Source organism: Nothobranchius furzeri, chromosome 1 (assembly GCF_043380555.1).
Source record: "Nothobranchius furzeri strain GRZ-AD chromosome 1, NfurGRZ-RIMD1, whole genome shotgun sequence".
Classification (NCBI taxonomy): Eukaryota; Metazoa; Chordata; class Actinopteri; order Cyprinodontiformes; family Nothobranchiidae; genus Nothobranchius; species Nothobranchius furzeri.
Genome location: NC_091741.1, coordinates 101,822,749 through 101,838,546, shown reverse-complemented (window position 1 = coordinate 101,838,546; position 15,798 = coordinate 101,822,749). Strand labels below are relative to the sequence as shown.

At 41.8% G+C, this 15,798-nt stretch overlaps 1 protein-coding gene across 1 annotated transcript in view; it reads right to left on the bottom strand.

Annotated features, from left to right (window-relative positions):
* The window catches only part of ergic1 (endoplasmic reticulum-golgi intermediate compartment 1), a 46,868-nt gene that overhangs the window by 9,266 nt on the left and 21,804 nt on the right, over positions 1-15,798 (bottom strand). The window contains exons 2-4 of the mRNA XM_015972832.3: positions 10,544-10,605; positions 1,727-1,799; positions 1,246-1,340 (exon numbers count right to left, since the gene is read on the bottom strand). Of these exons, the coding sequence (XP_015828318.1) occupies positions 1,246-1,340; positions 1,727-1,799; positions 10,544-10,605 (230 nt within the window). The remainder of the gene's footprint in view (positions 1-1,245; positions 1,341-1,726; positions 1,800-10,543; positions 10,606-15,798) is intronic.

Sequence of the window (15,798 nt, the reverse complement as noted above, 5' to 3'; positions counted from 1 at the left end):
ACGTGTAGAAATAAAAACGAACAGCGTGTGTTATTAGGGAAATAGCGGGCGAGTGGCGTTGATGCATGATTGCGCAAGCGCCGTGAGCGGTTCTGATACTTTTTGGGTCGCAGCTGCTCGCAGCGCCGCTTCAACAGTGCGATACCCTGACGAGGGACGAGCAAAATATTAAACACGCCAGAAGTCCGTGCGAGCTCACGACTGCTGATCGGCAGCTGGTCACGTGGTGTTAATCGCCTCTTGTAACCCCCTGTACACTACACGACCGCTCGGCGCAAAACTCGCCCCCATGTCGTGGATTCTCGTACGAGTGGAAAATCGGCTCAAAAAAGTGAAAAAGTCGCACAGTGTACGCCCGGCTTTAAAGGGAAGTTCTCTCCTCCGTCGCTACATCAATCAATCAAGCAAAGCTTTATTTATAAAGCGCCTTCCGCAACCCTGTCAGGATGCCCAAGGTGCTGAACATGGTACAGTAGAAGTACAAATATAGTGAATAAATCAAAAATAAAAGCAATTCAAATTACAAAAAAAGGTGAAACATTCTAGTACAGGACAGAATGGTAAAACATGCTTTCTCAGTACGAGGACTGCTGTAAAGTCTGACACAACAAGTCAGTGACTCGATGCAATCTGCTGGGTTTCTACAGGCGACTTTTTTACTGATTGGCTGAATGAACTGAACTCAACCGGAACGTTTACTTTGTGAAGTGCCTTGAGACGACCCTTGTTGTGACTTGGCGCTATATAAACAAATGACTGGGAAACTAAAGTATCAAATTACTGAATTGGTCCGGCCCAAGTCCTGACATCAAACTGACAGAAATGCTGTGGTGGACATTAAAAGAGCTGAGCAGAAACACTACACACAGACCTGATGAACCCACAGCAGGCACGAGCCAGAGTTCCTCTAGAGCAGTGTAGAAGTCAGACAGCTTCTCTATACTGGCTTTATGTTTAATAAATAAAGGCAAGGGTGTTTCTGTTGTGTGTTTCGTACACCGTTCAGATTTGAATCAATTCAGAACCCGATAAAAATGTGTTCATGTCCCGACATGTAAAGCTCTAAAGTTCGGAGCATGTACTTCCTTTTTACCAAGACTATGTATTTGTTATAATGCTCTGTATTAAGTAAGACAGCAGCCAGTCCAGTGTTGCTTAATAAGAAGAAATGACGCCCACAGTGGGGCCTGTGTGAGTGTGTGTGTGTGAAAGACTGGTACAATGTAGTGAAATAGTTATACTCACAGTCACAGTGTAAGTTTGGCAAACTGATGTTTAAACTCACTTCTATCTTCCCACCACTGTCTTTATCAGGGTCATCCACATATAATTCATTCACACTAAAACAGACAGAAAGAATACAGTTACATACACAAAAGACACATTTCAGAGGGATAAAATGATTACATTCATGTAAAAAAGGTAGACATTATCTACGATGAGTCATTTCACGTTTATTTAAGGACTCGTCTTTTGCCAAATTGCAAGATTTTTTGTCTACTTGTGCAATTTCCTGCCTTTTTTTAAAACCCTTCTCATGTCACCTCCTCTCCCAGGCTGCCAGGAGGCTGACGCAAACACAAAGTCAATTTCCTGAGAGAAAATTCATTGGCTGCGCTGCTGGCTGAGCAGAGTGCATCACAATTAGGTCACTGACATTCATTATTAACTCCCAGTGTGATGGGTTACAGGATGTAATGAGGTGGACTGGTGCGGTGATACCTACATTTCAGTGGCTATAAATCCCGTCAGCTCAGACAGGAAGAGGAAGAGGATGAAGACGCAGCATAGAATGGATACTGTGGGGAGAGACGGAGAGTTAGACTGAAACTAACATTTAGACCATTCATTTTTTTAACCTTTGTTAAACTATTGTCATTTTAATATTATGTGCAGGGGCGGATTTAGGACTGAAGAAGATCCGGGGCTTAACACACACGCGCGCGCACGCGCACACACACGCATGCGCGCACACACGTGACACGCACTAGTCAACATCATATATATTTGTCTTGTACCACATAATGTTTAATCTGAAGCTACATATTCAGCATATTCAGGGCAGAGTATTGTTCCTGTTAGTGTTTAGTGTGAAATGATAGTAAATATTCCCTTTCTTTCTCCAACAACTTTACCTGATAGTAAGCTAACTTTAGGCAAACCAGCAGCACAACAAATATTTTCAATTAAGACTCACAAACCTGAGTCAACACCAGTCTCATCAGAGCTGGGGTTCTGTCGTTGTACTTTTGGTCTAAAAAAACGTCCTTATGTCCATCTTCACTCATGCGTTTCAGACAGAGACTACAGAAGCCAGCTGCTGAAGGGCTTCTCTTCAGTCTCAGGTAAACTGTATACTGACTAAGTAGCCTAGTGGTAGAGTGTCTGCCCTGAGATCGGGAGATCAGGGGTTCGACTCCTGGTCGGGTCATACCAAAGATTTTGAGAAAAATGGGACCCAATGCCTCCCTGCTTGACACTCAGCATTGGATTGGGGTTGGATTGGGGGATTAAACCACCAAATAGTTCCCGAGCGCGGCGTGTCTGCAACTCAGGGGATGGGTCAAAATCGGAGAATAAATTTCACCACACACCTGTGTGTGTGACGACTAAATGGGACTTTACAAACTACTGCCAGCTGCGCCCTCTCTGTGTGACTTTGGTACTGCATGTTACTTCCGCAATTTAGATCCGGGGCTTATCATGAAAGATCCGGGGCTTCAGCCCAAGTAGCCGGGCCTAACGCCGCCCCTGATTATGTGGTTAGTGGAACTCAAGAAAACTATTAGTACTTTTTTCCAAGGGCCCAAGTGGGTTTTCTTAAAGTTGAATGTCAGAAGGTCACCTGTGATGGAGGGGTGATTTTTATTAAAGTTTTCTTAAGATATCTTTTACCAAATGTACTCTGGTGACCTTGAAACACAACCAGTGTTGATCTTCTTGGTTCAGTGCTACGGTCACTTGCCTTTGGACTGGGGGTTACGAGTTCATACCCCTGTCAGGATAACATTTGTACATAATGAATGGAAAACCAGATGCTGAATCAGGTATCACCTTGATCAATATATCAGAGTTGTTGTGTAACTGGGATGTCAAACTAAATGGATGACTGTAAAAAAAAAAAACACTGAAATTTATGTTAAATAAACCAAGGGTGCCCACATTGTTCCACTCTGTGAGCTACTTTTACAAGGTGCAGCTCAAAGCAATCGGGGTAGGGGTACCGATGGGCACCACGATGGTCAACGCATTGGGCATCCCTAATATAAACCGTATATCACACACCGGGTCAGGACTGCCAACAGAGGACTGGGCTAATCTCTAAAAAGGATACCCATGGTACCCATAGCGGAAGATACAACAACAAAACCTCTGAGATTACATCTTCAGTGACAAGCCTTTGTGCCTTTTCTGAGAAAGTCCCCTAGTGTTGGAGTGAAACCAGTTTACCAGCCAGAAAACTGGACCGGCTCCACTTGAGCTGTCTGAGAAAACTGTTAGCAGGACTGAATTCCTGACTGAAGATCTCTATGGGGACAGTATGTCCAACATTATCACCTTGGTTGTTAAGACACAGCTGAAATGAACACACACGTACATGTGTATACACTCACTGGCCACGTGATTGGGTACACCTAGCTAGTACCAGGTTGAACCCACTTTTGCGTTCAGAACTGCCTCAACTCATCGTGGTAAAGATTCAACAAGGTACTGGAGACATTTCTCAGTGATTTTGGTCCATATTGACATGATAACATCACACAGTGGCTGCAAATCTCCCATTCCACCACATCCCAAAAGTGCTCTATTGGATTGAAATCTCGTGACTGTGGAGGTCATTTGAGTACAGTGAACTCATTGTCTGGTTCAAGAAACCAGTCTGAGATCCTGATGTATTGTAGCATTACTTCAACATATTTATAATCAGTAGCTGTCCCGAAACATGACTCCTCTAACACAGGCGCTGCACCAGGTTTTAATTTCTGGATGGGTCTTAATTAAACAGGTTATAATCAACATAAGTTACAAGCAGGTACAGAAAAATACCTACACGTGAAGGTTGCGCTAGACATGTTTGTTTTCATTTTGACCGGTCATGATCGTTTCCTCCCATCACTTTCATTTTTCAAATAATAATAAATAAAAATTCACAATTTAATTTTCATTCTTTTTTCATTAATATTTAGTCCAGACAAGCCGACCAGCATACTAAAGTTACAATTAAACAATTTCACATTTTACCTGCTGTGTTTTGGTTCTGCTGCTGGGCTGCGTCGGGGTAATTCCAGTCTGTCAGAATGACCAACAGCCTTGAGATTTATCCGTCAAAATAAACGGTCAAAACCAGAAAATATCCGGTTAACGCGATCCCGGCCTGTACAGACCATAATCCTCATCACATAGCAAGACTCAGATGTCTCAAGTCCAGACAAGAGCTAGACTAATTCATTCATGTGGTCATCTCCAGCTGGCTGGACTATTGCAATAGTCTTTTGACTGGCCTTCCCAAAAAAGCTGTGAAGCAACTGAAGCTTATTCAGAATGCTGCTGCTGGAGTCTTAACAAGAACCAAACGAATCAAAAACATCACTCCAGCTCTTAACCCTTTGATGCATGAATTATGAAATCTTCAACCATGATTTTTTTAAACAATTTTTTGGATTCATCTTTAGGTGTGAATGAAACAAAATTCAACAAATATTTTTTGTAAAATTTTATAATTTACAAATCATTTATTACATGTCCACCTCAGTGGACAGCGTGCATTCTGAGCATGAAATATGTTGGCTTGGCTAACTGAAGTCCAAATGGAAGGGCTCCAATGCAATAAAGTCTTCAACAGCTGTGCTTAATAGCAAAAACAAATAAATAACAATTTTGAGTACCTGTCCACTGTAGTGACCATTATGCATCAAAGGGTTAAATCTCTACACTGGCTACCAGTAAACTACAGAATCAATTTCAAAATGTTTTACTAGTTTATGAATCACTCAATGGCATGGGGCCAAAATAGAGCCCTGCTAGGTGTGTATACTGCACACCTAGCAAAGTAGAACTTTTTATTTTAAAATCTGCTGCTTTATGTTGTCACGTTGATTTTAATGTTTCATGTTTTTGCTGTTCTTGCTCTGGGAAAGCACATTGAATTGCACTATGTATGAAATGTGATATAAAAAATAAAGCTGCGTTGCCTTGCTTGCTTAGAGACAATGACAGCACAAAAGGATGTAAGAGTGAGTTTTCATAATATGTTCTATTTAAAAGGAACCAGAAATATTAGTTTTAATTTCAAACTAAGTAAATGTAAACTCTTGATTTGAAAGGAGAAGAAAAAGTTGTATTCATTGGTGTGATGAGAATCTCAGTAAGTTAGTTTTACATATCAGGTGAGGCATGTTTATGTGGCAACTGTCTCCTAGTGCTTCATAAGCACATGACCTTGTGGTTGGCAGGGCGTTGCAACCAAACTTGTCGCTGATGGAGGCTTTACATAAGCTAATGTTTAACTATCAAACAACAGGGCGTGTCACTCTATGACACATAAGTCACCAATTCAGGTTCATCAGAAGGCTTGAAGTCATTCTTCCCTGGCTTTGAAGGCTGCTCTGTGAGCTCCTGCTGCTCTTAAATAGCCTTGTAATGGAAACACTGACAAGTCAAAGCATCTACTAAGAGCTAACATGCGTCTTTTATTTACCCCAGCTGGTTTGCACATTTTCACAGCTGTGACACACAGATTCAGATAGAAATGTGACTCTCAGCAATGAAACACGGATTTATTTTTGTACAATTTAGATCAAGTTCCCATATTTTGATGTTGGACAATGTATCATGCACCATCTTTGGATGTAATACATGGTTATTTCACCAATAACAATGAAAAACCCCTTGTGGCGTGACCACTGAGTGTGTCAGCAGCAACTCATTTTGCTGCTTTTACTTACGCTACATTACTATGGAGCTCCATGAAATAATCCTGCATGTAATGTGAACTCGACTGTGGTAGATATTTATAAAATTGCTTCTGCGTGAATCACTGTAAAAGTTTGGACATCTGAGCCAACAGTAGCCAGGGTTTTTCCTGCATTCAAATTTGAATGGCGGCCGCCCCAGCCTGATTTCACTCTGCCCCCATCTATATGGCTGTTATTTTAACTGCAGTTGCAGCGTTGCGCCACTATAGGGGCGCTGTATCAGCAGCGGTGCACCGAAAAGCACTAAAACCGCTGCAGACTAAGATCAAAAATAGCTTTTCTCGCTAGTTGGGTACATATCTATGGTTGGTGCTACTGACGTCCTGATTTTCCCCCAGGCTCTTCCATATCAGAGCAGGGCTGTACAGTGCGACAAAAAAAACTGTCTGTGCGTGTCTGTCTATTTTTAAACGTAGCACTGGTGCAACATCTTTGAATTACCATTTTCCCCAGAACTTTATTGAGCAAAAGTAAGTTACGTGTACTGAAAATGCTTTTTACTGGCGCACAGTGTGATCATCTGGATGCAGTGGAGGAAAATACAGGAACCAGCAAAGGCAAAACCGGTGTTCCGACTATCCGTGCTCCCCGTCGAAATGTGCTACTTTGGGAAAATGTGCAGTGCATGCACAGGCCGATTATTGTGTCACAGGCTGTTAATAAGTCGAGACGCGCTACCTGTGGAAGTTTACATTTAATCTAGTCACTTATCTAGTTACTTTCAACACGTCGAAGGTCACATTAAGTATTTCTTTAAGTTGTTTTATTAAATTACTGCTTGCTGTATGCTTATTTGACAGTTAGCTTGTAAATGGCTTCTAAAATATCGTTATTATACTGTAAACAAGAAATTTCTCCCATTGTTCCCATTGTTTACAGGAACGCGGCTCGGGTGGTCGCCAAGGCAAAAACCCGGGCAGGGGAGGAGTTCGGTGAGACCATGGAGCAAGACTTCCGTGCGGCTTCAAGGAGATTCTGGTCCACCATCCGGCACCTCAGGGGGGAAAAGCAGTGCGCTACCAACACTATCTATAGTGGGGACGGTGTGCTGCTGACCTCTACTCAGGACGTTGTGGATCGGTGGGCAGAATACTTTGAAGACCTCCTCGATCCCACCGACATGTCTTCCAGTGAGGAAGCAGAGTCTGGGGACTTTGGGTTGGCCTCTCAAATCTCTGGTGCCGAGGTCACTGAGGTGGTTAAAAAGCTCCTCTGTGGCAAGGCTCCAGGGGTGGATGAGATCCGCCCGGAGTTCCTTAAGGCTCTGGATGTTGTGGGGCTGTGTTGGCTGACGCGGCTTTGCAATATCACGTGGACATCGGGGGCAGTCCCACTGGACTGGCAGACCGGGGTGGTGGTGGTCCCCTTATTTAAAAAGGGGGACCGCAGGGTGTGTTCCAACTACAGGGGATCACACTCCTGAGCCTTCCTGGTAAGGAATCCAGCTGTCGCTGGAGCGGTTCGCAGCCGAGTGTGAAGCAGCTGGGATGAGAATCAGCTCCTCTAAATCAGAGACCATGGTCTTGATACAGAAAAAGGTAGAATGCCTTCTACAGGTCAGGGATGAGGTCCTGCCCCAAGTGGAGGAGTTTAAGTATCTCGGGGTCTTGTTCACAAGTGAGGGGAAACCTGGAGCGTGAGCTCGATAGGCAGATTGGTGCTGCATCTGCAGTGATGCGGGCGTTGTACCGGTCTGTCGTGGTGAAGAGAGAGCTGAGTCAGAAGGCGAAGCTCTTGATTTACCGGTCGATCTACGTCCTTACCCTCACCTATGGTCATGAGCTTTGGGTAGTGACCGAAAAAAAAGTGAGGCAGTTGAATGCACAGAGTATGGCGTATGGTCATGATGGTACCACCTCTGCCTCAATTCGAGCCAGGAAAAACCCTGGTAGCCCACTATGTTCTTGATGTTGCTTCATTAGTTCTGTAACGGGGTATTTCTAAAGGCACAACTCTTCCAAAAACAGCGTAGGTCAACACCGCTCACCTCAGTGCAGTTGGTTTTCCTGTCAACTCTGTTACAAAAGTAGGTGAACTTGTCAGCATGGGGGAGGTCACTCGTAATCTTTATTCAAGACAAAAATAATGCGAGGTGACCAGTAAACAGCGTGAGGTGATCTGTAAGCTACACAGAAACACAACACAGCACATCAATGGGAGCTATTCTGTTTAGCCTCGGTCAGACTCGACCAATGGCTGCAGACAGCAAGGCAACAGGCAGAAAGCTTTGGGACAACCAGTGACTCCACTTTTGCCAATCAGTGGCTGACAGTCGCTGAAGTAGTGTTTCCAGATCGGGTCACCATGCTAGGAACCACAATAAAGCATGTACCGAATAACTGGGAGAGAGTAGGGAGAAAATACGGAACCGTGCTGTTGGAAAAGGCTGTCAAACCGGAGCACTCCCATTCGAGTCACGCTGATTTATGCTGTTGGAAAACAGGCTTTAGACAGAAACTACAATTCTCTGAATGGAGGTCACTCAGGAAGATATTTGTAACAGGTAAGATAGCAATGATTTTACATTTTACACAAAAGAACATCTGAATTGCCCAGAAACTTCCTTGTACATCAAGTTTTTAGTTAGGAAGTCTCTTACCAAAGCAAAAGGGCGGGTTTCTCTGCTGTGGACTAAATAAAAATAACAATTGTCTAACATATGACTGAATCTAAAGCCCACACCCTCAGACAGTGGAAGGCGACAGGAAGGGAGTTCACTGTGGACAGGAAGGACTTCCATCCACTTCCTCTGTGGTGGAAGCTGGTGAGCATGTTTAGCAACTTCCCTTTTCCTCATCGTCAAAAAATGTGGCACAACCAGATCCAAACGGCAACAGCAGCTCAGTTCATTCAGTGTCATCAGTTTCATTTGGAGCGGATACAAATTTTTCCATCAGCTGATACAAGAAAGACTGGTGGTGCCAAAAACATGTCATGGAGTCCACTGTAATCTCAAGAGTGAACAGTCAAGATGATATGATGACTTATTGATGATGGGTAGGAAAGCAGCTGACTGAGGGAGAAAAACGGCGTCAGATTTCCACTGACAGGCGCCTGAGGCGATGGATGCACATGATCATTAGTGTTCTCACCACATAACGTTCTACAAACATGGCTCAGCACTGACACTCTGACCAGGGCGTACTTCAGATCCAGAGTAGGCGGATACTTCAACTACAGCTGTGAAAGTCCTTCCCTCCCAAAACACTCATTGACCGCTTTAATCAGTCTGAACCAAATAAGCTGTGCTGCAGCGTTGTTGTCCAGTCCTTCGGCCATTTTGCATATCCTGCTTTTACATCATCTGCTTCACTCTCACCAGTGTTTACCATTTGTGTTGCCACAGGCTAACCGGAACAATACCGACATGAAAGAATGCATGTGTATATCTTGGGCAGCAGTAGCTCAGGAGGTTTCACGCTGTCCAGTAATCGGAAGGTTGTAGGTTTGACCCCGGCTACCGCCAGAGAATGCTTCTGTTGTTCTTCTTCAACCACTCTCTCTTTATTCTGCTCTCCCCACCAGTCCACCTTCCTCAGGATCCCCTCTTTACAATTCACTCTCTCTTAACATTTTTTTAAATCACAATTGCCTATTTTTGCTCATTTTAAATATATTTTTAAACATTTTCTAAATGCTTTTTTATATTTTTACGTTTTTTTGTTTTTGTGAAGCGCCTCGTGATTTTTATCTTGAGAGGCGCTATAGAAATGCTATTTTCTTCTTCTTCTTGTGTCCTTGGGCAAGACACTTAACCTGCCTTGCCTGCTGGTGGTCGGAGGGACTGGTGGCTTGTGTGTTTGAAAGTCTAACTTCTGTCAGTGCGCCCCAGGGCAGCGGTGGCTACATCGTAGCTCATCATCACCAGTGTGTAAATGGGTGAATGACTGTGTTGTGAAGCGCCTTGGGGGGTCGTATAATCCTAAGAATGTATTACAAATACAGGCCAATTACCATTTAAACATAGAAAGATCTAGAGACATTTTTAGTGTTTATCTCTGGTTAAAATCGACAAGAAGAATTTAATGTTAAAGGAACAGAAACGCTATAAAAGACAAACTAAATTTCAATCATGGCTGCCTCTACTTTCCTTGTCATTCAAATTTAAAGCTGTCAGATTACTGAAGAATGACGCTTTTCTTCTTCAGTGTACTAAAGTAACCCAACAGGTTCAACAGCCACATATGACTCATCTGTGTTGTGTAGTGATCTCACACTGCCGTCAGTAACCTGAAAGTGACACATTACTTTAAGGAGCGTCCCTCCAGCTGACACGATCTCACAAACAAACTAAACAGAACAACATGAGGAGCACAACAAAGAGGTCAAGGTCTGGCCTTGACGAAACCTATAAGAGCCTACAAGATCCAATATCAACATCCCTGTACTCATCTGATCGTCCTCCAGCATCAGTGGGCCACAGATTCTGGGATGCTTGTGAAAGAGCTCCGCAAGGGATGGTGATTTTAAATGTAGAGGCTGATTGGTGAACAAAGCCCCATCAAACAAAAACACCATGAAAAAGTTAAGATAGTAATCTCCTCCATGTGTGATGATGGACTACTCACTAAAAGCTCCTGTATACGTTGGCTGGGTGAGATCTTTTGGCACCTTCCTGTAGATATCAAATCTGAAAAGGGAGAGAAAAACAGGAGGAAAAGGGAGTCAGAAAGAAAAACACTGCATGCTGAGAAAAGGAGCACATTTTGTACCTATCGTGGTGTGAGATATTACAGAGGAGACGTGGAATGCTAACTCTGGCCCAACGCGCCCCCGCCACACACACACACACACACACACACACACACACACACACACACACACACACACACACACACACACACACACACACACACACACACACACACACACACACACACACACACACACACACACACACACACACACACACACACACACACCACCCATTTCACAGGGATACACCTCTTCCTCTGCATAAATGTTATGAACGGAGCCACAAAGAGCTCAACACAGAGCTCAAGATAAACACAAACCCACATCCTGCAGCCACAAAACCCAACTTCAGTGGTTTTATCTTCTCAAAGTAAAGCAGCAGAGGAGGATGTTCAGCGTCGTTCATGAGAAGCATTATGTTCATCTCCTTGGGGAGTTGGGAGCAACACAAACAAAATGAACCTTCTACTGAACTCAGAAACTATTTCTGTTCAGGAGTTCTTGTCCTTATTGGGCAATCGAACACTTTCAGCCGTTAGCTCCATCGCTAGGAGTCCAAACGCCACCCCCCACTCCAACCTAAACACTCGTCTGTTCACAATTCTTCCACCAAGAGCTGACGGAGAAATAATCACATATGATGTAATGAAGAGTGAAGGAGGAAGTGGGAGGGAGGGCCTTCCTGTCTGGTCCGGTGTGGTCTGCATCTCCTGCTCTCACTCCTTTGGTTTGTTTCACACATCCTGAAAGTTGAGCTCTTTAATGGAGAGGAAGAGTGTTTCTCATCACACCATCTGAACATGTTAATGTCACAGTCAAGCAGAAGCTTCTGAACACATTTTATTGATTTTTCACACATTTAATCTACAGTTTCATAATTTGCTACAACTCAGTAAGTTTTGTGGATATTGATGAAATATTTGATCTGTTAGTAGCAGAGTATCAGTCACAATGTGCCCTGATCACACGAGATGCTGCAATACTGTGGGCAATCTGGATGCCCTCTAGCAGTGGTAGGCCTTTAAATGATGGTGGTTCCCAGCAGATCCAGTATATTTAAGCCTTCACCACCACAGCGGGCTCAGCTTCCTTTGCAGTCAAACAGTTAGTGATTTGCTGTTCCTCAGACCTCAGTTTAACCTTGATTTTGTTGTCTTTTGGCAACTGGTTATTTGGACAAAATATCTACAGAATGTCTTTTCCATTTTGTCTTTCAGCAGAAATCAATTAGTTTGATTTCAAAAGTCCCATAATCATGCTGAGCTGCTGACCACTGGAACACGTTTTTACAGGAGTGGTTTACTCATTTATTCAATACAGTATTCTTGAGTGTAAATCAATGCCTTGTGAGTCGTTAAAAAAGCTGTGATGCAGAAGTTTGCTGGTGCAGAGGTTGGCTGAAAACAGCAGGATTACTCATTATTATTAATATTATTGATATGCACACACCTCGCTTCTCATTGGCTAACAAAATGCATTCAGCCATGTTGCAACGTCATCCTCACCAAGACTCTCGCCACTCTCTCTCCTTGTTGCAAATTTTTTTAAAAGACCTCCTGTGGGCGCACGCGAGCCAAGATGGGTAAATTCACACATTATTATTATAGATATGTGAGGACTTTCTAATCCTAGCATTTCACCGTCTACTTTCTATTAAAAGCTAACACGGGAGGTAGGTGTAGGAGACTATTTTCATGTTCAGCCTGCATGAAAGTCTCAGAGTGACCAATTATAATCAGAAAAAACACTTTAAAAATGGCTGTTCAGTCAAACACGCGGAAGAGGATTAGGGCCACGTAAAAAACAAAAGAAAAAAGAAAATTCTGACTTTTTTCTCAGAATTCTGACTATAATTTCAGAATTCTGACATTTTTTCAGAATTCAAAATTTACTAATCCTGAGCAGCAAAAAAAATGTCAGATTTCCGACATTAGAATTCTGAGAATAAAGTTAAAATCCTGACAACAAAGTTAGATTTTTCTTTTCAGTGGCCCTAACCCTCTTCCGTACTAACACACCTATAAAGGCTGTAATAATTGTTGCCTTACTTGCCATTTCATAATAATTTTTCACAGAAATATTTTATATGCAATATTTTCTATAGATTTTTTATTTCATCTTTTTTGCATCAAACAATTAAATGACTTCAACCCTTGAAGGCAACATGAAGTGCCCCACTGAGTTGATATATGCATAGTAAACCTAACAAAAAGCGCCTTGCTGTTCAGCTGAGTGTGCTTATACATACAGAGCTATGTGAAGTAGACAGTCTCCAACAGCTATATTAAAATGAAAGAGACTAAACTCAATCTCAACCATCCGGTGACTGCAAACATGAGCAGGCGTCTAAAGCCTCGTGTGACCTGTAAATAGCCTGAGACAGATGCTCAGTGGACAGAGTGGATATATTTACAAACAAGATACACGATACCCTTAAAGGGTAACAGCTGACAACATGGAAAATGGCACTAGAGACTTATATTATTATGCATATCAATGAATGTCTTGGTAAAAAGCTAGAAATTTTGCAGTAAAAGAGAAACATGCCACTGCTCCTTAGGTAAAGTTTTTTGTTTAGTGGTTATCCCACTAGAATTGATTATTTTCTACACTGATGTGGTCTATTGACAGTTTGGTGCAGAAATCCCTCTGAGCTGAAAACGTTACACACTCCTTTATCAGTTTACTCAGCGGCTGACGTTTTAATGACAATGCTAATTAAAATGTGTTATCTCTACTGATGCTTCAGCTTCGACGTACCATGACTTCTAATGTATTTCACTATAAAATCATCTCATGAGTCGCGACTGAAGGATTTCCGGTCGAGCAAAGCTCTCAGTCTAAACGAGCAAGTGGAGCTAATTTATAACCAATAAAATCCAACATAAACAGACAAAGAGGAAAATTAAAGGAAAAACAAAATTCTTTTTACAAAGTTAATGAAAATGTTCAAGTGTTTCTTTACAGACACATTTTGACGGGATTTACTTGACATGAGGCTGAGCTGTCAACGTAATCCTGATGATCCACAGTTCACCCAGTATGAATATGGTTTAAAAGACAATCATCCTGACTAGAACTGTCAGGAACATCCATGTCCTGGGAGCATGAGCTATATGTGCAATGTCATTGTTGGCTGTGTGTATTTCAGAGGGCTGGCATTCATCGACTGCCAGGAATTTATTTTTGTTGTCTGAAACTCGGCCGAATACTCGATATTGTAAAGTCATGTTATTTGGGGGGGGGGGGGGGGGGGGGGGCTTCCAGCCCCACATTTTTACTGATACTCCATAATTGATCCAGCATCCATACAAAGATATTGTGGCTTCAATTATGTGGAGAGGAAATAAAAATATTCGTCTGCAAAAGTTTACAGAAGGGTTTTAGCCATATTTTTTAAACGTTTAAAACATGTTTTACAACAGCACAAAACATATGTAAAAATGAAATCCCTGAACTCTCATTTCAACATAATTACATTCTAAAACACCTCTTGTCTGAAGGATTTCTGTTATATACACTTAAGCCAACCATCACAGTGGAAGCTACAAATTTCCCATCATGCCTTGGAGGTAGGATATGGCAAAAATAAAAAAATATATATACAGGGTGGGCCATTTATAAGAATACACCTTAATAAAATAGGAATGGTTGGTGATATTAACGTCCTGTTTGTGGCACATTAGTATATGTGAGGGGACAAACTTTTCAAGATGTGTGGTGACCATGGTGGCAATTTTGAAGTTGGCCATCTTGGATCCAGAAAAACAATGGTGTGCTTGGTTCAAACGTAACTTTATTCTTTCATGAGGTATTTACAAGTTTCTGACCACTTATAAAATGTGTTCAATGTGTTGCCCATTGTGATGAATTGTCAACGCAACCCTCTTCTACAACTCTTCACACACTGATAGCAACACAGCAGGAGAAATGCCAGCACAGGCTTCCAGTATCTGAAGATTCAGGTGCTGCATATGTCGTATCTTCACACCATCTATGGTGTCAAACTCAAACTCACACTGGGCCAAAATGAAAAACTGGGAAAAAAAAGTCGCGGGCCAAACTCAAAACTTTTTTAAAAGTAATGGCAAATGTGCACATTTTCTTTTATCTACAGATATGAACAGCTGAACCTTTTCATTTGGAAACAAACTTATTTTTGCAGTAACACTCAGAATCAGAATCAGAATCAGAATCAGAATAGGTTTATTGCCATTGTCAGTGAACAAACAATTCACAAACTAGGAACTTGCTTCGGTACTAATGTGGAATAACCAAATTACACACAAGCAAGTCAATTTTAAATAAAACACACATCAGTGGTATTGGTTACTTATGTCTCAATTTTGTTTCAATAGTTTTATTCCTTAAAATCCGGAGAGCCGGCATTTGTAATTCCACAATGACATATATTCAGTATTTCTTCTTATTTTTTATCTTTTGAATCTTTTAAGTGTTTCTATTTTATGTTTTCTTGTTTATTCTTTATTTTTTACTCTCCTTTGTTGCTCCTGTAATGAATGTTATTGTTACTGTGACACCAAGCTTTCCCCACTGAGGGACAATTAAGGGATTTTCTATTTTATTTCTATTTCTATTCTTCTAGCTGTAATCTTTCCGGTTTTAAAGTAGGTTTAATTTGTTTTCACAGGCCAATAACAAAAATAAAAACACAGTAATTTTCTTAAATGAAAATGTAATATCTCACCTATCAACTTTCATGCTTTGGAGCAAAAAAGATTAAAACCAAAATAGAGGTTACCGTCAGGCCGACGGAACAGGTCTCATGAAACCAGGGCAAAGAGATTCAGGGATAGCTTCTTTCCCAGAGCTATCACCATGGTAAACAACCACAAAACCAAATGATCCTGTAAACCCGAACTACACACTTACCGTTTCCCGAACCACACATTTGCTGTTTAAATATTGACCATGAGCAACATCATTTATATGTGCTATTTGTGTTTACTCAATATGCTATAAGTCTGCTTAAAATAGTGACAGAACCCAACTAATGCCGCTACTCTGTGTATATATTTGTAAATATTACAGTTGATTTTACATTTTTATTATTCTGTATTATTTTCCTGTATTCTTTTACAATTTGCACTCCAATTTTGCTGTACCT